Source organism: Delphinapterus leucas, chromosome 1, assembly GCF_059928025.1.
Source record: "Delphinapterus leucas isolate spDelLeu-1000000601 "Yukka" chromosome 1, BTC_Dleu_Yukka2, whole genome shotgun sequence".
NCBI classification, from domain to species: Eukaryota; Metazoa; Chordata; class Mammalia; order Artiodactyla; family Monodontidae; genus Delphinapterus; species Delphinapterus leucas.
Genome location: NC_143129.1, coordinates 87639375 through 87662431, shown reverse-complemented (window position 1 = coordinate 87662431; position 23057 = coordinate 87639375). Strand labels below are relative to the sequence as shown.

Here is a 23057-nt window from a genome sequence, read left to right as displayed (position 1 = left end):
AGGTGAGCACGCATTCTGACCCGGGGGGAGGCTGCCTGTAAAGTAAGCACACAGCTGTGTCCGTTCCTTTGTCCTGGGCTCCCGCTGGACCCATTCTTTCAGAGCATGGCCATCGATTTATAATGCTCTGTTTACTAGGTTGAGTGTCTGTCTCACCCCAGACTGTAATCACCATGAAAGCAGGGCCAGGTCTGTTTTTGTTTACCCCAGTGTCTTAGGACTTTGAGTTATTGAATGATTAAATGATGTGTTTAGAAAACACCTATATATCTCATGTGTACATGTATAATGTATATGACATATACAACGCATGTATGAAATACATATATAAAGTCTGTATTGTGGGCCTTAAGTCATAAAGGGGACAGAGGTTATCTGTGTGTCCTCACTGTCTTTCGTTTGTGTGCGTACTATCTTTTTCTGTTACTACCGTAGTATTTCCGAAGTAATGGCAGGTGCCTTCATTTCTAAGACAGGTTGGTGGGATGGGGTAGGGGAGGAGAAATGGAGTCCACACGTGAAAAGGCAGGGATGAGAAAGTCCTCATTCTTCCTCATGTGATTTTCTCCATTTTCTCCTTGGCAGCTCGTGTGGAAGACAAACGACTCATGGTTCTCACTGTTCTCTCTCTACCCCCTCCACCCGTTCCTCCCTTTGTGGGGTTGTCACAGCCTCTCCCATCCCCGACTGGCATCTGCTCCTTCCTGGGCTTCGTGTCAGTGGCTCACAGCGTGGGGAAGCGTACTTCTTCGGTTCCAGTGCAGGCTTCACGTGCCTGGTGGCTGGGTTAGTCCAAACCACAGGCTGCCTTCTTGCCATCTCTGTTCCCCTAAGTGGCCAGCTCTGGCCACGTCTGCGGGAAGGGGCAGGGGCTGCTGCCTGCAGCGTGTGCCTTGTCTCACCGTTGGCCTGGGTCGTAACTACTCCTTATTAACTACCCTGTGCCAGGCTTTAGTCTCGAGCTCCGGGCATATGAGGACATAGTCACAGACCCGACTCCTGTAGCTGCCAGTCTCTATGTGGAGGCAGGACATATACCCAGGAAAAGAGGTGGCTCGAAGAAGTGTCTAAGGGGAATCCCCCGGCGGTCCAGCTTCCACTGCAGGGGGCACAGGTGCGACCCCTGGTCGGGGAACTAAGATACTGCAGGCTGCGCAGCACAGACAAAAAACCCAAAAAAACCCAGAAGCGTCTAAGGATCGTGAGAAAAAAAAAATGCTGAAAGTTTAATGAAAAGGGAGAGCATTCTGGGCTAGTTTAGACAGAGGTGCTCTTGCAGAAAAGGTGGGACAGCTGACACAATCCTCCATACCTGTTTGTATCACTACTTGTATCCTCTCTACCTGTATATGCATTTTTTTTTAGGCTTTAGTGCTATGTCTGGATTGGGAAACTTTTGTAAGGATCCAAAGCACCCAAGTTGTTGGCTTCTCTAGCCCCAAAGAGTGACAATAAAATGGATGTGGCAAAATTTGGGGTTTGGAATATTGAGATGATATCACTTCCTGGGGTGCTGAGAACTGGTCTCTTGGTTGATGATGCTGTGCGTTATGGTTGCTCAAACCGCATGCTTTTCACTTTCTGTGATGAGCTTATCGAAGAGCTTTTTTGAAAATTCATCAATGAGGGGCAATTTCTGATACAAATGAGATTTAAGTAACTCCTGTTAACCCACTTAGATGATGGTCCAAAGATTAGTTCTGGCTCTAAAATTCCAGTTTGCAGAAGTTCATTGAGATAGGAGTGATCCCAGCCATTGCATCCGCAAGCATGTTGCTGGGCTAGGAATGTGGTGATGAGCAGCGAGCCCTCTGCCCCGCCGTGGAGCTCGCAGTCCCGCGAGGGCGGCGGACAGGCAAATGAGCCTGGGATGGTCACGGTGTCCATGCCGAGTCGACCCTCAGTAGGCACATTCTGAACTCTGCTTGGGGCTGGAGGCTGGGGCTGGGGGCGGATCAGGAAAGGTTTCCACAAGATGGCCTTCATTAAGTCTGAGCCGTCGGTAGGCTTTGTCTGGTAGAGAAAGCACGGGTTATTTGTTTCAGGCAGAGGGAAGAGCGTGAGTAAATACACCTGTTTACAAAAGCTTGCGTGTGAAGAAAACTTTTTGGTGGCTGGAATGGAGGGTTAAGTCGTAGGGGCTTCAGAGGGAAAGGGTTGAGGCTGGAGAGAGGTCGTAAGATTGTGAAGAGCCTGGAATGTCACCTAAAGGAGTTTAAGCCTGATGTCCTGAGTGAATGTCTATGTTTTCTGGTTCTGCCTTCCCTAAGTCCCTCATGTCATTTATTAACTTAATATTTTAAAAGATTCTCATTGTTGGAGGACTCATCTCCTCCCAGCTTTTCTTCTTTTTTTTTTTTTTTGCGGTACGCGGGCCTCTCACTGTTGTGGCCTCTCCCATTGCACAGCACAGGCTCCGGACGCGCAGGGTCAGCGGCCATGGCTCACGGGCCCAGCCGCTCCGCGGCATGTGGGATCTTCCCGGACCGGGGCACGAACCCGTGTCCCCTGCATCGGCAGGCGGACTCTCAACCACTGCACCACCAGGGAAGCCCTCTTTTTTCTTTTTCTATTGGAGTATAGTTAATTTACAGTGTTGCGTTAGTTTCTGGTGTACAGAAAAGTGATTCAGTTATACATATATAACTTTTTCACATTCTTTATTATAAGTTATTACAAAATATTGACTATAGTTCCCTGTGCTATACAGTAGGACTCGGTTGTTTATCTGTTTTATATATAGTAGTTCGTAGCTGTTAATCGCAGACTCCTAAGTTATCCCTCCCCCCACTTTTCTATGAGGCTGCCACGCTGTTCCATCGTCCTTAACTCTGACACTTGGCTAGGTGTTGGCTCATCGACTCACCTGATGATGTGGTTCTGCACCCAGTAGGTGTGCTATAAAGAGCTGCTGAGTGAAGGAATGAAATATTGGATCAATGGAGTCAAGGGTCTGTTCCTTAAAGGGCATGTGAACTCAGAGTCTTTTTTTGTTCAAGTCTAACTACCAAACTGTCCTCCTCACTGGGCCTCACTGGGGAAGCTGGCATAGACCTCTGTACCACCCATGACATCTGGCAGTGTGTCTGTAAATATCAAGGGCAGGCTTAAGGCCTTGTTGGGGAGAAAGGATGGACAAGGCAAAGGAAGAACAGAAAATGGGCATAGAAAACAGTAAAATTGGGGGAAAGAGGACAAAGTTCCTCAAGGGAAGGAGTCGGGGAGAATTTTACTAACAGCTCAGGTGCGTTCATGCCCAGATGCAAGTTTAAACTCATGTGAAGCTCCCATTCTCCTTAACCTAGACTGAAAGGAGGACCAGGTGTTCACACAGAACTTGGCAGACTCTGCTGGCCTGTTCAAACATGGGGAGGATTGAAAATGGCTGAGTAGTGAGGGGTGCTAGGCAGTGCTGGGGCCTCTAGCAGCTGTTAATTTTATAGAACACTCTAAAATAATCCTTGTGGCTAGATCTTGCCTCAGCTTTTTCTGTCTCTGATCCTTGGACAGAGAATTGTTTGAATCATTTCATGTTTTGTTGAGTTATTTTGGTTACCCACCGGTACAGATTGGCTCGAAGTGGCTTTTGCGTCTTTGTGTTGTTCTTTGGTCACCTAACTTCTCGGAACCTCAGTTTCCTTATTTAATCCTCTCAAGGTTGAGTATTAAATCATGTGAACAGGATTTGAAAGTTCTAAAGCCATGCTATAAATGTAAGGTGGGTTTTGTCAGTTACTGAGTCCTTGAGGGCGAAGCTTTCTGCTCCGTACTTGGCTTATGTATCAGTGTTCCATCAGAGGAGCAGAGCCACTGTGAATATTATGGAATAAGCCATTTAGTAGAGGAATTAGACTACACAATTTTGGGAGGAGCTGGGGAAATGAAGGTCTGAAAAGGGATCAAGGAAAAGCCACTAGTCATCCCCCCGAAGCACTAGTGGGGGTGGACAGGCTGTTTCCGGCAGAGGAATCGGGAAGCCAGGCAGAGTGGGACTGCGAGTGGGGCACACGGGACTTGGGGGGGGTCTGGTATAAGAGTCTGTGTAAGGGTAGTTGCCTATTTATAGCTACCACCTATGAGTTTTCAGTCAAGCATCTGGTGGTCTTGGAGCCAAGTTGGTCAGTAAAGATAGCATTTGGGAAGAAACCCAGAGCAGAAAGAAGAGCTAGAGCAAACTGGAGCCCACCAACACCTGTGCATCTGTCTCTTGCTGCCTTGAACCCTGACGACCACCAGAGCATAATGGCTGTTGCTTCCTTTGCACCTCCCAAATCTCACACACACTTAACGTCTCTTTTGTCCAACTCTAACCCAGAACTGCACAGGGAGAAGGTTTCCAGGAAGTGTAGTTCCAACTTAGCCATGTTGACTCAATACAAACCTGCACAATTTCATAATTTGGAATTAAGGATTTGGCATGACTGGCCTCCTGGGATCTCTCAAAGGCCATGGAACTGGAGCGACATCCTGGTTAGGTGATCTAGTGCTTCAGTGGTAAGAAGTTCACTTAGTTAATGATCCAGTCTTTAAGAAGTGACTTGCAGCTGTGTTCCTCAGTTGCATCTCCTGTCTTCCTTGCCTTTCCTGTCTGTAGTGCCAGAGGGCATGGTTATCTCAGCAGCAAAAGCTAAGGAAAGTTGCATTGACTGAAGAGCCTGTCAGTTCCCATGGAGCACGAAGCCTTCTATCACCAAGGTCCTGTTTGACCTGGGGAAACAGGTGCTTACTCTCCCTCCTCTCCTGGTATGAAGGCTAAAAGAAGATTTGCAGATATGAATGACTGCAGACCAGAGCCAGAAACTGTCGTGTAAATGTTAAGTGAGAGCAAGGTTTAGATCTCTGTACCTCCCTTCTTCACCCCCATGGTCTGTTAGTCATATTGTCCCTTCCTTGTGTTTCTGCAGCCAGCTTAGGTCAGCAAGGACTCAGGAAGTGCCTTCTATGGTCATCTTAGCTCCTGAGAAAATAACACACTTTGTGAGATTTAATGGCCACACCTGGACCATGTCATCACTCTGAACTCTTTCACCTTTTTTTTTAGTTTTTTAAATTTTTTATATTTTTATATTTTAATTTTTATTATTATTTTTAAAATATTTATTTATATTTTAAATTTTTTTACTTTTAAAAAATGTTTTTAAATTTTTAAATTTTTAATTTTTCTTAACTTTTTTTAACTTATTTTTTTAATTTTTTAAAAATTCTTAAAAATTAAAAAAATTTTTTATCACCTTTTGATTGTCAACTCTGATATTTCCCTGTGTGACCACAAGTGCTTTGCCTTCCTCCTTTCAGATTCCCTTGTATGTGTTGAACCTATTCTTCATCCCCACTGTGATCCCCCTGACCTTTTTTCCGAAGCCACTTTCACTTCCTGGGCTCTCATCCTGGTGGTCAGCATGCCAGCAGTGAGCTTGTTAACATCCTAAGGACCCTCTGTCGCGTTTCTTTGCCAGTCCTTATATTGTAGTTGAGTAACCCACACCAACCGTAGTCTCTAAGTCTGAGCTTTATCATCTTGCTGGGGAAAATCCTACAACCTGCCCACCTGAGTTTCCTACCGGTTAGGGTGTCTTTACTGCCTCAGTGAACCTTGTGTTAGTTTTGTGATGGTTTTCCACTATATTCCTTCTAATTCTTATTCTAAACCTTGTCCACAATCTCCAGGATCTAAACCCCTCTCTGCTACTTCACTGAGACACTGGAGACCAACCTAAGGTTCCTCAAGCTTTTTGCCTCAAAACCTTGCTATATTTTTACCCATCCTTTAAACCTAAATTCTGAAAAAGGTAAGGGCTCCACCTTTGGCTCTTTTTTCCTTTGCATGTATACACTCTGTCCCTATGTGATCCCATGCCACTTGTGGCTTTGAATACCATTTATGTGCTGATGACTCCCCAATGAATGTCTCTGCTTGGACCTCCCCCCAAGCGCCAGACACATAAATTTACTGCCTACTCCACTGTACCCCCACTCACATGTCCAGCAGGCATCTCAGACTTCAAAGGGCTGGAAGAAAACTCTAGCCTTGCCTGATACAAATTCCTTCCTGTCAGTTACGTTCCCCTCTCAGTTAGTGGCTTCACTGTGCACCCAGGTGCTCAAGCCAGAGCCTGTATCATACCAGTTCCTGTGTTCCTCACTTTCCACATTCAAAATGGCAGTGTGTCTTTTCATTTTATATCCAAAATATATCCTGGATCTGACTACTCCTGAGAATCACCACCACTACAAGCTGAGGCCAAACGTCCGTCATCTTTTGCTTGGTCTGCCGTAACTTCTTCCATTCTGGTGTCCTTGCTTCCAAATTGGTCCCACAGTAATCCGTCTTCCACACAGCAACCAGAGGGCTTTCTACAATAAAGCAGGCTCTATCATTCCCTAATTTTATGTGCTTCCTATTTCAACCAGAGTCCAAGGCCTCTGCGCCCTCGTTCGTTATAATCCAGTCACACTGATCTCTTCTTCTATCCCTTGAACACCAGGCTTGCTCCATCTTAGTGCTTTTATATTTGCGGGTCTCTCTGCCTGAAGCAGTCTTACCCCAGAGTTCTACCCCTGCCTCCTTCTCATTCTGGTCTGAACTCATAGGTGACCTGCTCAGAGGGGTCTTTCCTGACCACGCTGGCTAAAAGCAGCCCTCCCCCATCCCCAGTCACCAGCACGTTGGCCTATTTTATCTTGATAGCATTTATCAGCGCTCTGGGCTTGTTTCCCCACTCTCCCCTTAACTTGAACACAAGCTTCTTTTGAGCAGGGACTCTTGGCCGAATGTCCGCAGTGCCTAGAAGGTGCTGAGAGGAACCAACTGGCTGACTTTCCAGGATAAACTGCCCACTTGTGCCCTTCATCTCCTCTTGCCTGCTTTGGGGTCTTTTCATGGTTGTACGCTCTCTTACTTACATCTTGATTATTCCTTTCTCCTGGCTGTTACACTCCAAGTCCCATACCACATTACTGCAAATGCGCTTCTGTGGAGGTTACCAGTGGTTGCGTGGTCATCAGTGCAGAAGTCTTTTCACAGCACCTGTCTGCCTTGACTGTTCTGCAGGTTTGACATGGTTGCTCATTTTTTCCAAACTGAAGCATAATAGGATTCTACTCTAGATATTGTGCAGGGTGCAGGTAGTATAGGAACCAGGGCTTGCCTCAGGAGCTTGCAGCCTCCCAGGAGCAAGTAAATGGGTATGTCCTTAAGTAAAACAGTTGGTATCACTACAGCCTTTCCTTCTTGGAATTCTTGCATTCCAAGACATAAGCCGTTTCTGGTTTTCTTCCTAACTGGCTACTATTCCTTTTTGCCTTTTTTCTTCTGCTTGTGTCTTAAATAATAGGAGCTCACTATGATTTTGTCCCTTTCCCTCTTCTCTGTACTCTGTCCCCCGGTGACCCCACGGACCTCCACATCTCCCGTATCTTCACCAGATCTCCTCTCCAAGCATGTGACTCCACATTTATCTGGGGCTCAGATAGCTTTGGACTGGGGGGTTTCCATACCTGGCGGACCTTTCAGCTTGTCTGAATCTCACTGACTACTTTTCTCCTCTGTGTTTCCTTGGCAGCGCTCAGCTTCCCTTGGCATGTCTCTCATCTCGGGTCTATCAATGGATTCTTCTTCCAGCATGGCTCTTAGAGCTGCTGCCTTTCCGTTCCTGCCCTTGCTCTTTTCTTTCTTTTTTTTTTTTGCCGTACGCGGGCCTCTCACTGTTGTGGCCTCTCCCGTTGCAGAGCACAGGCGCCGGACGCGCAGGCTCAGCGGCCCTGGCTCACGGGCCCAGCCGCTCCGAGGCATGTGGGATCTTCCCGGACCGGGACACGAACCCAAGTCCCCTGCATCGGCAGGCGGACTCTCAACCACTGCGCCACCAGGGACTCCCTGCCCTTGCTCTTCTTTTGATTCTTGTACCAACCTTTCCCCCAACCCCCGGCCCCATCATCTCATAGAGGGCTCCCGACTGACCACGCGTGTGTGTGTCCACTCCAGCCTGCTCTAAACTGCACTGCTCCGCTCGCCCTACTCTTCACCACTCCCCACATGTCCCCGCCTAGGCCTTTGCTTATGCTCCTCCCTTTAACTCTGATCATCTTCCTCGCGGTGTCCCCTGCCCAACCCCTACTCCCCAGCCATTTTTCAAAGGCCCAATTTAAATGTTGACACTGCATGAAGCTTTTCACTAATCCCTTTGGAGGGACGCACCCTCACTTTCTGAGGAACCCCACAGCACTTGCTAGTACCTCTTTTTGGCTACTATATCTTTCCTCTTGTTAGAGTTTTCACGTGCCCCTTATGACTCAACATGCCATAAGTCCCTTAAAAGAAGGTCCAAGGCTGATTTACCTTCCTCTCTCACATATCATCCAGCACGAGGGCTTCTTACTCAGTAGTTGTTTGTTAAATGAGTCATACTGCATTTGTCTAGTTTATCTCTCTGAGGTCTTAGCTGAACCTTTTTTTAAAAAATGATTCTAAGGCCCGCTCTAGTAGAACCTTATTGGCGTTTGGATGGGATTTTGAAGTACTGCCATATGTGACTTCATTAACATTCTCCGCTGGCTGTAACTTGTTTAATGTGTACATTGCTGCATTTTCATCACTTAGGGACTGTCTAGATGAAAGCCGGCATGATCCCTTCCTGCCAGACCTCTCAGTGGCAGTCCAGCAGAGACAAAGGTTTTGCATTCGTTAAGTCAGATACTGCAATAAAGGCTCTGTGAGAGTTTACAGGTTTAACCTTCTTGTGTATTCACTTCTAAATCACGTGTGGACTGGGAACTTGGTATAGAAATCCATAGGCCCCTGGTCTCTCTTAAAGGCCTTGTAAGGACTGGAGAAGGGGGATTTAGCTGTCATTTTACAAGGCAGAGTGAAATACCACAAGCTCTTCGGTTTCGGTATTTCTGTTCTACCTGTTCTACTGGATTCGGTAACTTACAATACTTATCTTACAAATGGCTCCGTTTGTAAAATCAGATTGTTTGCTTCTAGGCAGCTCGGTGAGGTGATAAAATTTGAGCAATAATAGGCACAATTGCAAAAATCCTTTGCAGATCTGCTGTACTCTACAGGCCTTGATTTAGAATAATATTGATGATAACCCAGGAAATAAAATCTATTTCCCATGGATATCATAAGGGGGTGGAAGAGGGTGGATAAATACAGTTTCATCTTCATTAGCTTGTCTCTCTTAATGATTGCTCATGGTTGCCAATAGTGCTTGTTGAAATAAACATTGCAGGAATAATTGCACTGAAAAACTTGCCCGACTTTTCTTGCCTATCTCCATCCATTCTACATGATGGAAGAAAGTTGAAGACATTTAATTATTTTCTGGAGTACTTCAGAGGTAGGCAAATAGGAATCTGGAAACAATTACCTCTTGCATGTTAATTAACTGCACCGCTGAAAAGTCAGAGAGGTGGGCTTCCAAAAGTCCTTCCCATATGTTTTTAGAATGAAGTTCTCTTCACCTTTTTTGAACATGAAAGTGTGAGATGTAGAGTTAGTATCACTTAAAATAATGAAGGCAGTCTATCAGAAAAAATTTTTTGAAGAAACTGGAAGTTATTTTTAACAATCCCGTTTCTCTAAAAACGGGATTTCTCTCCTCTAGTTCATGCCAAGAATATATATTTCTTCCCTTAGTAACTCATTTTGGTTACTTTGTTACCTATCTGGTTCACATAGCCCGTGGAGAATTGGAAGTATTTTATAGGGAATTTCAAGCCGTTGCTTCTTCCTACTCAGAGCAAAGACAAGATCAACAGAACATGGTAGTATCAACAATGCAGTTGAAGACAAAACCAGCCCAGCCCATCTTTGCCTTGACAGTGCAGTGCATGGGCCAGATAAACCTGGGTTGAGTCCCTCACTTCATAGCTGTTATGACCTTCAGCAAGTTGTTTAACTTCTCTGAGTCTCAGTTTCCTTGGTTCTGTGATAGGGGTGGTCTGGCATATAAGAGAGATGCAGTATGTTACTATTCCTCCTCTTACTCTATCCTAGCGTTGTGGAGAGAAATTTGATGATGAATCAAAGTGAACACATTACAAAGTAAATACTTGAGAAAAGCTTATATGATTTTAGCTGAAATTACAGGTTCTTTGATTAATCAAGTATTTTTTATTATCCCCCTCTCATTAGTTTGTTATCCACTCTTTCATTTTTATGGTTATTCTAGAAGCTTAGAACATACATTGTCGACTTATTAGTGTCTACTGATGATCCTTTTATCAAATGCAAGACCTTAGAAAACATTTAGGCTCCACTTATTTCACCCTTTCCCTTGCTTTTTGTGCTGTTGTTGTCATATGTTTTAATTATGCATATGTTTTCAATTCCAGAAGACATTACTAATATTGTATTACATAGTCACCATTCAGTAGATTTACCCACACAGTTACCCTTTCTGTTGCTCTTTATGCCTCCCTACATTTCCATGATTCCATCTGGGGTCATCTTCCTCCTATTTGAAGAACTCCCTTTAGTATATCATTTTGGTATTTCGTTAGCATTTCTTTTTATTAATTCTCTTTCCCTGGTTGAGAGTTGATTGAAAGCATATTGATTTTGCCTTCCTTTGTTAACGATATCTTTTCTGTGTAGAATTCTCTGTTGGTATTTACTTTCTTTCATCGCTTTAAAGATGTCATTCCAGGGACTTCCCTGGTGGTGCAGTGGTTAAGACTCCCCGCTCCCAGTGCAGGGGGCCCGGGTTTGATCCCTGGTCAGGGAACTAGATCCCACGTGCATGCCGCAACTAAGAGTTTGCATGCCACAACTAAGAAGCCCGCATGCCTCAACTGAGGAGCCCACCTGCTGCAACTAAGACCCGGCACAACCGAGTAAATAAATAAATTAAATAAATATTTTTTAAAAAAGATGTCATTCCATTGTCTTATGAACAGTGTTTCTATTGAAATTCAGGTATCGTTGAATTGTTGCTCCCTTCCGTGCCTTTCAGCAGTTTCACAATGATGCACCTAGGTGTGGTTTTCTTTGTATTTGTGCTGCTTTAGCTATATAGTACTTCTTGAATCTGTGGCATGATGTCTTTTGTCGGTTTAAGAAATACCTTAACCATTATATCTTCAGAAATTAATTCTAATTCTATCATATTCCTTCTCATCCTGGGACTCTGTTACACACGTTTGACCTTTTTACTGTCTCTCATGTGTCTCTTAGACTCTTTTCTGCATTTTTCATCTTTTTTACACCCTGTGCTTCAGTTTGGATATCTTATACTGACTAATGTTGCATCTAATCTGATATCAAACCCATTTATTGAGTTCTTAATTTTAGATTTTTTTTTTAGTTCTAGGATTTTAATCTGATTATTTTAATAAAGTTAAGAAGTGAAATCCTGTTGTCTATTTCTTTAATAAATTAATCATAGTTATTTTAAAGTCCACGTCTGATAACACCAATATCTGGATCCCTGTGCATCTGTTTCTATTGTCTGGTTTGTTGTCTTTTGTTTTCAGTCATTTGGTGCTGTTGTACGGAATGTCTGGTAGGTTTTGATTGAATATTGAAAAATTGTAGAGGCTCTGTGTGATGTTATCTTCTTCACAAGGAGATTTACGTTTTAGTTTTTTATTTTTCTTTCTAGTAGGCTAATACAGTAAGAGAAGCTCACTGTAATCCAGTGAGGAATTGAGATGTTTTGAGACAAGATTTCAGTATTCTTGAGAGCTGGTTGTTTCTTCAGCTTTGCTCTTACTCCAAAGGCATAGTCCTTTCCAGGGCTGTAATTCAGTCTGGGGTGTTTACTATAGTCCGCCGTCTTTTGTAAACTCGGAATTCCAATTTTTGTTTCCCCAGTACTGTGAGATGGTCGAAAAATTTGCTTAACCTCTTAGCCTCTTAATATTTATTTTCTGTTTAACTTCTCGGACACTTACCAATCTTCCCCCACCAACTCCCCCCACCTCAGACTATGACTTTCTTTTTGTGTTTGTTTGCTTGTTTTAGACTATGACTTTCTTAATGGCCCTGAACTTCAGTTGCTGTCTTCTTGGCCCCATGAGGCATTGGCAGTTCTGAACTACTACCTTTTACTGCACAACTTAAAATTGGCAAATATTTGAAGAGAAAAAGCAGTGCATGTTGTCAGGCCCACCTTGGGGTGTTTCTGTGATCTTGGCCCCTTAGTCCTGGATACCTGGATTGATCACCAGTGCATTCAATGATCTGTTTCTTGTGTTTTGTCCATCTTTTGTAGTTGTTCTGGGGTGGGGGCAGGGAGCAGGGAGTTGATCTGATACAAGCTAGTCCATCATAGCAGAAAGTGTCTCATCTCCATTATTAGTCTTTTGAAATTTATACCCCACTTATCTCCCCTTCTCCCAAAAAACATATTTGAGGCAATTTACAGTGAAATACACACATACATGCAATAAACCTTAAACTAAGGGTAAAGAAATCAAAAGTACAAGGGTGGCAGAGAGGCACAGGAAGGTGTAGAGGTAGAGGAGAGAGATAATTATTAGAAATTTAGATTGTGAATGGTTTCCATATTTCACCATCATATTTCGTACTAGACTTCCTTGAAGCTAAGGTACAAAAGGACACATGAATTGTATATATGTTGGGGAAAACAGGACTTGGAAGTTGGAATACGGGTAAAAGAGATGATGAAGCAGTAACAGTTGTATTCAGGGTTGTTTGTGTGTTCTTTGTTTTATTTTGTTTTGGTAGGTTTTAGGCAGAAATTTTAAAAACAGGAATTAGGAAGCAGTGCAGGGTTCTGAGACCTATCTAAGAGGGTCTGGGCATCACCAGGGCATGGTGATGTGGTGCTGGGCCACTTAGTAATTGGGATTATGAGAGAGAGGTTTAACATCAGAGCCTTAATATACTGCACAAAATGTGCTCTTAAGGTACCCTAATTTGTGTTGAGTATCAAAGGTACTTGGGTTGTGGTTACTGACCTGAGTGGCGAGAGACGCCTACATAGTTCTTGTTTGCTGGGGAAAGAACACACAATGGTCCACCAACTGGTATTTTTTTCTGGTACTAAATTTTAAGAGACTTTTATCATATGGATTCTTGCGTCATTGAACAACACAATAGTTGCCTCAATAGTCCTTTTAAAACTAATAAAGAAATGCTTTTCATATAATGGTTTCTTATATTGACCCCCGAAAACAAATGTAAATTGTTTCTTAGTAAAGACATTTTTATAGAAAGCTAACCTAACACAGTTCAGGTGCCAAAGTGTTCGGGACTCTTCATTTGAAATACTGGTAGAATTTGGAAAACCAGAGGACAATTTTGTTTTTTCCCCTTGGTCAACTGTTACAAGAGGTTTCAACTAAAATTGGTAATGTGTGGCTTTGCAGATTTTCTTTTTGATTTGGAAAGAGCCATATGCTCTATGTTTTACAAGTTGTGTTTATTTTTTAAATATTATTAGCTGTTATTTAACAATATTAAAGGAAATATGTGCTAAATAGCAGACTGCTGGTAGCAAATTGAAATTCTGTTAACTAAACTTCAAAATCTTGCTTTGCACAGATGAGGGGACATCCCAGTTCTGCATGTACGACGCTGCTCGGGTTTATATATTTTTTAGATTAGAATTTGATCTTTCAAGCATCTGTTCCTATCTGCTTGGCTTTTTCCAGAAGCACTGTAACATAGCCTGAGTCGAAGGTACTTCTGCAGGTTGAGTTGAGGCAGGAGTGCCTAAGTGACCCCAGGGGAGATGGGGAAGCCTTCCCACAGGAGGTGGTGCTGGAGCTGCTTCTTGCAAGAGACTGAGAGATTGCTGGGAGGGCATTCCAGATGAAGGAAGCACAGAAGCACAGGCTGTGAGGCCCAAGAGAGCATGGCATTTCCAGAGACTGAAGGGCCATTTGTTTTGTTGAAGTCTAAGGACTAAGGGCTGGGAGAATGGTAGCTGATGAAGCTGGAATGGTAGCCATGGACCAGACTATGAAGGATCTTGTGTGTCTTCTATTCGTTCATTTATTTAGCAAGTATTTATTGAACAACTACTACGTACCAGGCCCAGTTCTAGGCAGGCACTGGCATTCCGCAGTGAACAAAACAGATAAAAATCACTGCTCATTTAGACCTTGCATCCTGGTGGGAGAAGGCAGATAATAAATAATAGTAAAACTATATGGATACACATAAAGAATATTAGTGGTAAGTGATAAGAAGAAAATTTGGCAAGAATGAGGGTGGGTGTGTACAATTTTAAGTGGTCAAGAAAGGCCTCACTAATAAGGCGACACTAGAATGAAATGTGAAGCTGGTGATGGAGTGGGGTTTACGTCTGAGAGTGCTCCGGACCGAGAAAATGTGCAGAAGCCCTAGGTTGGAATAGGTCTGTCTGCTCGAGAGTCTTAGGAGGAAAGCATGGCTGGAGTGCAGTGGAGGGAGGAGCTTGGAGAAGAAAAGAGGGCCAGGTCCTGTGAGGTCTTGGTGGCCTCTGTGAGGACTTGGCTTTTATCTGAGTGACATGGGGAGTGATTGGAAAGCTTTGAGCAGAGTAAGGATGTAATACACTTAAGTTTTTAAAAGATGGCTTGGCTGTGTTGAGAGTGGAGGGCAAGAGCAGAGGGAAGGCAGGCAGCCAGTTGGGAGGCTGTTGCAGTAATTCAGGTGAGATGGAAGGTGGCATGAACCAGGGGCATCGCAGTGGGGGGTCTGGAAGATAGAGTGTATCCTGTAGGTGATGAGGAACCATGAGATACTTCTGACCAGTGAAGTGACATACGATTTGTGCGTTAAAAAGATGATTTGGGTGACTCTGTGGAAGCAGGACTGGAGAGCTGACACAAGCAGCTGGCTCAGTTTGCTGAGCTCCACTCACTAAGAATAAAGACAGACACCTTACAAGGAAGGTAGCCTCATGCCGAAGGGCCCCGTTGAGCCGGTTGTTAACCCTGCTGAACTTCTTGACAAGGGCTAGAAATTGCAAAGGTTTACATGTTAGGAAATTCCTTTGTAAACCTGTCAAGGAAGCAAAGTGAAGATTGTGATCAGGTTTATTCTAGAGGCGGCCTGCAAAGCAGGTAACCGCAGACCCTTACTGCGTGCAGGGCACTGTTGTGAGTGCTCTGTGGCTCAATTAATCCTTACACAGCCCTAAGGGTGTGTCTCCATTTCACAGATGGAAACTGGGCTCAAGGAGGATAAGCGTTAGGCTGTGCTCCCTCTTACGGGTCTCCACCATGAAGCTTCCTTCTTCTTCTTTTTTTTTTTTAAAAACTATTTATTTATTTATTTATTAGGTTGCACCAGGTCTTAGTTGCAGCACACGGGCTCCTTAGTTGTGTCATGTGAACTCTTAGTTGCAGCATGCATGTGGGATCTAGTTCCCTGGCCAGGGATCGAACCCTGGCCCCCTGCATTGGGAGCGTGGAGTCTTATCCACTGCACCACCAGGGAAGTCCTGAAGCTTCCTTCTGAAGTGTCTCTCTGGGAGAGTCAGAATTATCCAGTCATCTCTGAAATTAAATGTAAAAAGGATGGCCTGTTTCCTTTGTGAAATGTGGTGATGATGACCTCACTGCTTGCTGGGTATTATTTCAGTGCCCTGAGTTTCCAGTGACAGAAATTAGCCTAAGGAATATAAGTGGGTGTGAGTGGAATTGCAAGGAATTGAAATGTCCAGGGGAAGACGTGTGCGTGTATGTGTGTGTGCGTGTATGTGTGTGTGTGTGCGCGCACGTGTGCGTATGTGTTTGTGTGTATGTGTGTGTGCATGTGGAATGATTTAGAAGGTATGGCAGACCTAGTGGCTCAGATGATGCCATCTAGTCACGAGGGCACATTCTCGGTGCCTCTTTGGTCCCACTGTTGACCTGGGTCTCTTCTGCTGTAGATGGCTTCCTCACCTGGTCAGGAGGGCTGCCCACATGCAGCTTCAGAGCAAAGCAGCTCTGTAGTACCCTGATTCCAAAGGAGGTGAAAGTGTCTTCCTGAGCAGCTTCAGCAAAAATGAGCAAGGAGGACTCTGACCTTGTTTCAGCCCCAGTGTGCATTCCTGGGACTGGGAGTGCAGGGCATTCCTTAGATCATAGACATATCATCCCAATCTCTGTCTTGATATTCACATGGCACTCTCCCTGAGTGCTTGTCTCTGTCCAAATTTCTCCCCTTTTAAGGATACTGGTCGTTGGATTAGGGGCCCACCCTACTCCAGTATGACCTCATTATGGTTTAGCTAATTACATCTGCAACAACCCTATTCCCAAATAAGATCACATTCTGAGGTGCTGGGGGCTAGGACTTCAGCATTTGAACGTGGGGGGTGGTGGTAGGGAGACACAATTCAACCCATAACAAATGACAGAAACACAGAACTGAAAATAAATAATAGAAGTTCCATATTATCGAGCTCTTACTACATGGCAGAGTCTCAGCTAGCCATTTTATTTCATCAACTCAGTGAATCCTTCTTTCCTCATTTTATAGTGGAGGAAGCCAAAGCTAAGAGAGGTCTCTCAGTTTAAACTTGTCTCCTTGATTTCAGAGCCCATGCTTTCTCCTGTATCTCTTAATGCTATACCTATTCATAGAACATCAGGAAAGAGCCGTGCAAGTTCACTTGGTCTGAATTGAAATGCTAACACAGGTAATAAACGCACTGCAAAAAAATGTGCTGAAGTTCATTGCAAAGAAGCAATCTCTCTCTCTTTTTTTTTTACATCTTTATTGGAGTATAATTGCTTTACAATGGAGTGTTAGTTTCTGCTTCATAACAAAGTGAATCAGTTATACATATACATATGTTCCCATATCTCTTCCCTCTTGCGTCTCCTTCTCTCCCACCCTCCCTATCCCACCCCCAAAGAAGCGATCTTAAAGGACACACAGGTGACGGTCCCTAAGGGCCGTCCCAGAGGCCTGTGAGGTCTGCACTTGGGGCAGGGAATGCCGGTGAACTCTTGGCTTTGTCCACCAGGCCTCTCATCCCCAGTAAGCTGCTGCATTCCTACCAACGCCCAGCAACCAGCCAGAGCAGGCACTGTCTCCCTTTGTGCTTCCCTATCCTCTTTCTGAATTTAGATCAGGGTGAAGAGTAGAGAGAAGGAAATGAGCCAGAAAATAGAAAATTAATACTTGGTAGAGTCGTCATATTTTAAAATTAATTTATAGGCAATGTCAGATAACCAGAGTTAAATCATTTTATCAGCAGGCTGCTCTAGGATTTAAAAATTGGCAGCCATCATTGTAAATCAGGTCTCAGGAGCCCCCAGGGGGTGGTCTCTAGGGAAGAATGTTGACATTGGGTGGGAAGAAATGTAAATACTTGATTAGCTGTGTCCTTTTCTTTCACACAAAACCTAAAGTATTTCTGCCTCATGTTGAGTGATCACAGTAGGTTAAATAGTAACAGGAGGGAGAAAGCTATTCAAGTTCATGGTTAGCCTACTTTTAGTGCTTCTCTTCCTCCCTGGATATCCTAGGAGACTGTTGCATGAGAGGTACTCACCGCAGGGGGGGTATTCCTGGCTTGAGGTCCTTGGGGTGGGCTCAGCCTTCTTCTGCATAGACACTGGCAGCACGCCGGTCAGTGTCACATTTCCCCAGCTGGTCGATGTCATGTTTCCACCATGTGCCTGGGAGCCGGAGCGCCCACAGTTTTACCACATTTATACTGGGAAGACCTTATTGGATTCAAGCCCTGCCTTTCACCTCTTGTTGTTGCAGCTCTTTGTCGAGGGCGTGTGGTGAGGGTCCCCGCGGGGAGTCTGGTGCGGGTGGTGGGCACTGAACTGGTCATCCCCTGCAACGTCAGCGACTACGACGGCCCCAGCGAGCAGAACTTTGACTGGAGCTTCTTGGCCTCGGGCAGCAGCTTCGTGGAGCTCGCCAGCACTTGGGAGGTGGGCTTCCCCGCCCAGCTGTACCGTGAGCGCCTGCAGAGGGGTGACATCGTGCTGCGGCGGACGGCCAACGACGCCGTGGAACTGCACATAAAGAACGTCCAGCCCTCAGACCAAGGCCACTACAAGTGTTCCACCCCCAGCACGGATGCCACCGTCCAGGGCAACTATGAGGATACAGTGCAAGTCAAAGGTACATCCTCACGGGGGGTGTTGCTGCGCTGGGGGACCGGACTTTCCTTTGCCACTCAGCTGTGCGGGACTGTGCCAGAAACTTAAGTCCTCTGGGTCTCTGCTCCCACCTCTGTCCGATGGAGGAATAATGTCTTACCTGATTAAAGGCAGAGGATGGGCCAGGTGGCCTCTGAGGGCCCTTTCTCTTCACTCCGTTATGATTGTGAGCCCTCCCGTGGCTGGTGAGTTGAGGCAGAGTGGTATGTGATGGCGACTCCAGCTGTGAGCCAGGTTGCCTGCGCTCAGTAAGTCCCATGGCTCGCTCTCCCACTTGTCAGCTCTGTGGCCGTGGGCATGTCCCATGCCTCAGCTTCCTCCTCTGGAAAACCTTCCGTAAAGGTCAAGGTGAGTTAGGACATGTAAAGCCTCAGAGCAATGCCATAGTAAACACTCAGTCAGGTTAGGGACGAGAAGGTGACGGTCATGATGACACTGATGTTCAGGTTTATGGGACTAACAGATACTTAAAAGCTCATGTCTTTCTTTGTACCCTTCAGGATTTAGAAGTTGTAGGGGTCATATGTGGAGAAAGAATGATGTGGTCACTGCAACCTTATTGGCCTGGCTGTGCAAGTAATCACACCTTATGTATCTGGAATGTTTGGGTTTGTTTGTTTTCTCATTTTCCAAGTTCTGTTTGATTAACTCACACATTCAATTCTCAACCCAATGAAGAAGAGAGGGCAGGGTATTTCCCTAATTTACACATGAGGAAATGGAAGAGCATAGGTTAATGACTTGCCTAAAATCACACAGCTAATTAGTAAATGGGCAAGAGCAAACAATTTTAATTTGGGGCTAAAATAGAAACATTATTAGTGTTGTTATTATTATGACTTAAGTATGCATTTATGTGTATCCTGCCTTGTTCCAAAAAGAATTATATCAGAGTAGTAGTGTAATTAATCATCAGGAAAGTAGAAGATGTACACGATGATATATAAAGATAGGAGTTGATTCAGCCATTCATTCCTTCTGTAATGATTTATGGACTGCTACCATATTGTCCAGATACTGTTCCCCCATTAGACTCATGAGGGAATAAAACAGCCATGCCCATTATGCAGGTATTAAAATGTCCAATCTACCTCTTCCATTACCTCTTCTCATTCCTCTACAAAATCCAAATATGTTTTTGAGAAAAAAGTCCCATAAGACATTCTTGCGTTGGAGTTAAATAATGCATTGCTTTTGTAGTCATCACACACACGGTACACCTCCACTAGGTCAGATGCACCCTCGTCTCCATGTGTAATTCTCATCTTGAGGAGTTGGAGGCAGCAGGGGGGAACCTACCCCTCCGCCCCCACTGCCCAGTATCTTTCTGTTTGTTCTCCAGTCTTTGAAAGGCAGGAGTAAGAAGAGGCTTTCCTGGGGTCAGGAAAGCAGATGGATGGCCAAGTGCCTCTCGTGGCTGCCATGCGTGGTCTAGTGTCTCTCTGGCCTTCAGCTTCATGGGTCTTCAAACTATATATCCATGGCCTCAGGGATAACTGGTCTCGGGAACTGAGTCATGTTAGCTGGACTCACAGACTGATGTGTATAGTAGAAGGTCATTATATTCATTTGCAATAGAGATAGGTCTTTGTGATGTGTCTTTCTAAACATGTAGCAGGTTTTTTTCTGTTATTTAGAGTAGTCCCTTCTCAAGGACACTGAATTCGTTTCTGAGTGTGGGATGTCAGGAAAACCCAAGGAGATGATGCCCAGTGGTGTTTGGGGATTCTCTCAGCCAGCCCGTAGGCAAGCCTGAGAGGTTGTCCCTGCCCTTTGGTAGGGGCCTCCTCGATGGTTACTTCACGTGTGGCTTCCCTTCCTCAAGAGCAGTCGCCGACACTTCCCTGATCTCCGGCCCCTTTTTTCTAGACTGTGGAAGAGCCCAGCTTTTCCCCAGTGGGTCCTAATAGTTAAATAGCTGAGGCGTCAGTTTTCCTGGATGGGTTCCTACCCTACAGATACCCTCTGCTCACCCTAGTCATTCTTAGACATTCCCCAGGCCTCAAGGCACAGGAAGCTCTCCTGTGCTTTTGTGCTTTGTGGATTACACTGCCTTAACTCCTAGAAGATCCCCCAGGTTCTCTACTCCAGCCTGTGTCCTAACAAGGGAGTGTTGGACAGTAGTGGCTGGTTATTTGATTGTGACTGCTGAGTGCCAGGCACCGTCCTGGGCGCCTTCCCTTATAACTGGTTTAATTCCCAGTTAGCTTCCGGAGATAGGTCTCGTTGTCATCCCTTTTCAGAGTTGAGGGAAACGAGGCACGGAGGGGTAAAGTGACTTGCCTAAAGGTGGCAGAAGTAGAACTCCAAGGCACAGCTCCCAAAAGGGAATGTGCACCGCCTAGTTCTAGCCAGGGGTCTTATTAGTGTCTCCTCTTTTTTCAAGTCAGAAAGTTGAGATCATAGATGAAGCGCAATGGGCAGCCGTGCCCATCTGGGCTTTAGAACAGGGGAGGGGAGGAGGAAATTGTGTCGCAAGCCCCGGATGGTGCTGGGCACTTGCGCAGTGGCTGGGGTGGCGGTGTGCTGACGGCTCCGCTTTCTCCCTGCAGTGCTGCCGGATGCTCTGCGCGTGGCCGCCGGCCCGCAGCCCTCCCTGGGACCCAGCTTGCGCGAGGGCGAGCCCTTCGAGCTGCGCTGCTCGGCCTCCACCGCGTCGCCGCTGCACACGCACCTGGCGCTGCTTTGGGAGGTGTGGCGCGGCCCCGCCCGTCGGAGCATCCTCTCCCTGACCCACGAGGGCAGGTTGCGGCCCGGCCCCGGCTACGAGCAGCGCTACCGCAGCGGGGACGTGCGCCTGGACACCGTGGGGAGCGACGGGTACCGCCTCTCCGTGTCCCGGGCCCTGGCCTCCGACCAGGGTTCCTACAGGTGCATCGTCAGCGAGTGGATCGGAGAGCAGGGTAACTGGCAAGAAATTCAAGAAAAAGCCGTGGATGTGGCCACCGTGGTGATCCAGCCAACAGGTGAGTTTCTGGAAATTGCATGTTTTAGACTATATATTATTCAGGGCAATGTGGTGTAAAGAACTCGGCCGGGAGCCTTTTTCTTCTCTGACAAGATTTCTGCTCCTCCTGGGAGGCCTCGCGTTGACGGGTGAGGGAGTAGGGTGGTGTTAATGGTTTGGGGAGGATGCATGTGTTTTGTGCCAAATGCCGAGACCCCTGGGAAGCTGCAGGTTGCATAAGATACTATGAGAATTTTGTGACTGAAAGATTAAGTCCTTTTAAGTGCCAGGAGAGGTCCGGCCTGGTGGTCAGAGGGGCTTTGGGGTGGAGCTGCCCCCAGCCCGCTCCCTTGGCTTCATTTTGTTTGGTGTTTCCTAAATCTCTGGATCTGCCCTTCCCCACAGCTGTTGGGGACGTGTCTGGCTCATCCCCAAACCTCTCGTCTGACTTGGGTCCTCTAGACCTGCCTTTCAGGTCCCCTCAGATGTGACATCCCCTTGTAGGTGAGGGATTCCCTAGGGCTGGGCCTCTTTTTATGTCCTCTATGCCACATACCCCAGAAGCATTCAGCCCTGGGGTCTATACGCAAGAAGTTTTTGTCATCTGTGAACCAGCCTTTTCAAAAACAACAAACAAAACCCTTCTTACTCCTGCTAGAGAAGTAATTAAGGAAATGCAAAATACATTTTCGAAAACCCATAAAAATAAAAGAAAAACAAATAGGAAAGAAAAACAGGCCATTTTTGACTCAGTTTCCAACAGGCATCAGTAGAGAACCTACTGTGTGCTCAGTTCTGTCCTGGGCTCTGGGGTCAGAGATGCTTAAGGATCGTTCCCAGGCCTCACGGAGCTTCTGGCTTGGCAGAGAGAAAGTGTAAAGAGCCCATCTCAGGGTGATGTCACTGCTGTGGATGGTTGGATAGACTTGGTTTGCGGAGAGTCTGGCATCTCCAGATCTCAGAGTACTCTGCTGCTGTTGCTGCTGCCTCCTGTTTTGTAAACTGGGAAGACCTTGGCTGGACTCATTTCCTGACTATAAACAAGAGTGTGTGGTCGCTCTGTTGCTGAGGTTGGAAGGAAAGCAGGAAACGATACACACGGGGAGTGTTTTTCCTCTGCAAGCTGCATTGTCCTGAGCACTCTACCCAGCGTTTACACCACAACACAGGAGCTGGATTTGGGAAAAGCAGCACTGACTGGCCACTGAGTGACCGTGGCCGTCAGTGAGGTTGGAGGTGCTCTTGCCGACCAGAGGGGCTGCAGGTCACACTCAGTCTTGGTTCTCCTGGCTGCAGAAATCACTTTCCAGATGGATTCAGGTCACCTGCCTTTTCGGAAGTGTTCTGCCAGGAATCTGACCTAAGAAACCATGGATATTCAGCTTGCATCAAACAACTGTTTTAACGGGGCAGGAGTGTTAAGAATTTCAGCTTGGCAGCGAATTATCTTTTCATACAAGAATTTCAGTTGTAAAGGTATTTTTTTTTTTTTTCATTTCAAACAAGCCACAAAACCCAGAGTATAGTTATAAGACTTGAACACCCTGAGTCTATTAGGCAGGCAGTAGCATCTGGCTCTCACCTGAGCCTGAGGGTTCGTAGCTTTTTGTGCCATGGGCGTCTTTGACAGCCCTTTGAAGCTCACAAACCTTTTCTCAGAGTTAGTATGTTTTAATTCATAAAATCCATGTGGAGGATGACAAAGGAAAACAATTACATTGAATAGTAATCAAAATATTTTAAGACAAATTTGTTATATAATAATATAGTGTTTTATTATTTCATTAAATAATAAGATATAGTGGCAGGCCTAGCAACTACTGTAATTTCTGATACGTGATGAATATAAATGATATTTTAAGATATCTGCAACAATTGTAAAGTGATGTGAAAATATCTGTGATTTCTATTGGGAACAAGGTCCCAGGGACAGATAATACTACACTGGTTTGTTGCTTAGTTTCATAATGAGAGGAGCTGCTATATTTCACGTAGAGGTTAGTAAAACAAAGACAATTTGTTTTTCCCGTCCATG

General features: G+C 45.4%; 1 protein-coding gene across 1 annotated transcript in view; it reads left to right on the top strand.

Annotated features, from left to right (window-relative positions):
• The window catches only part of PTGFRN (prostaglandin F2 receptor inhibitor), an 84869-nt gene that overhangs the window by 12512 nt on the left and 49300 nt on the right, over nt 1-23057 (top strand). The window contains exons 2-3 of the mRNA XM_022583966.3: nt 17669-18037; nt 20628-21041. Of these exons, the coding sequence (XP_022439674.1) occupies nt 17669-18037; nt 20628-21041 (783 nt within the window). The remainder of the gene's footprint in view (nt 1-17668; nt 18038-20627; nt 21042-23057) is intronic.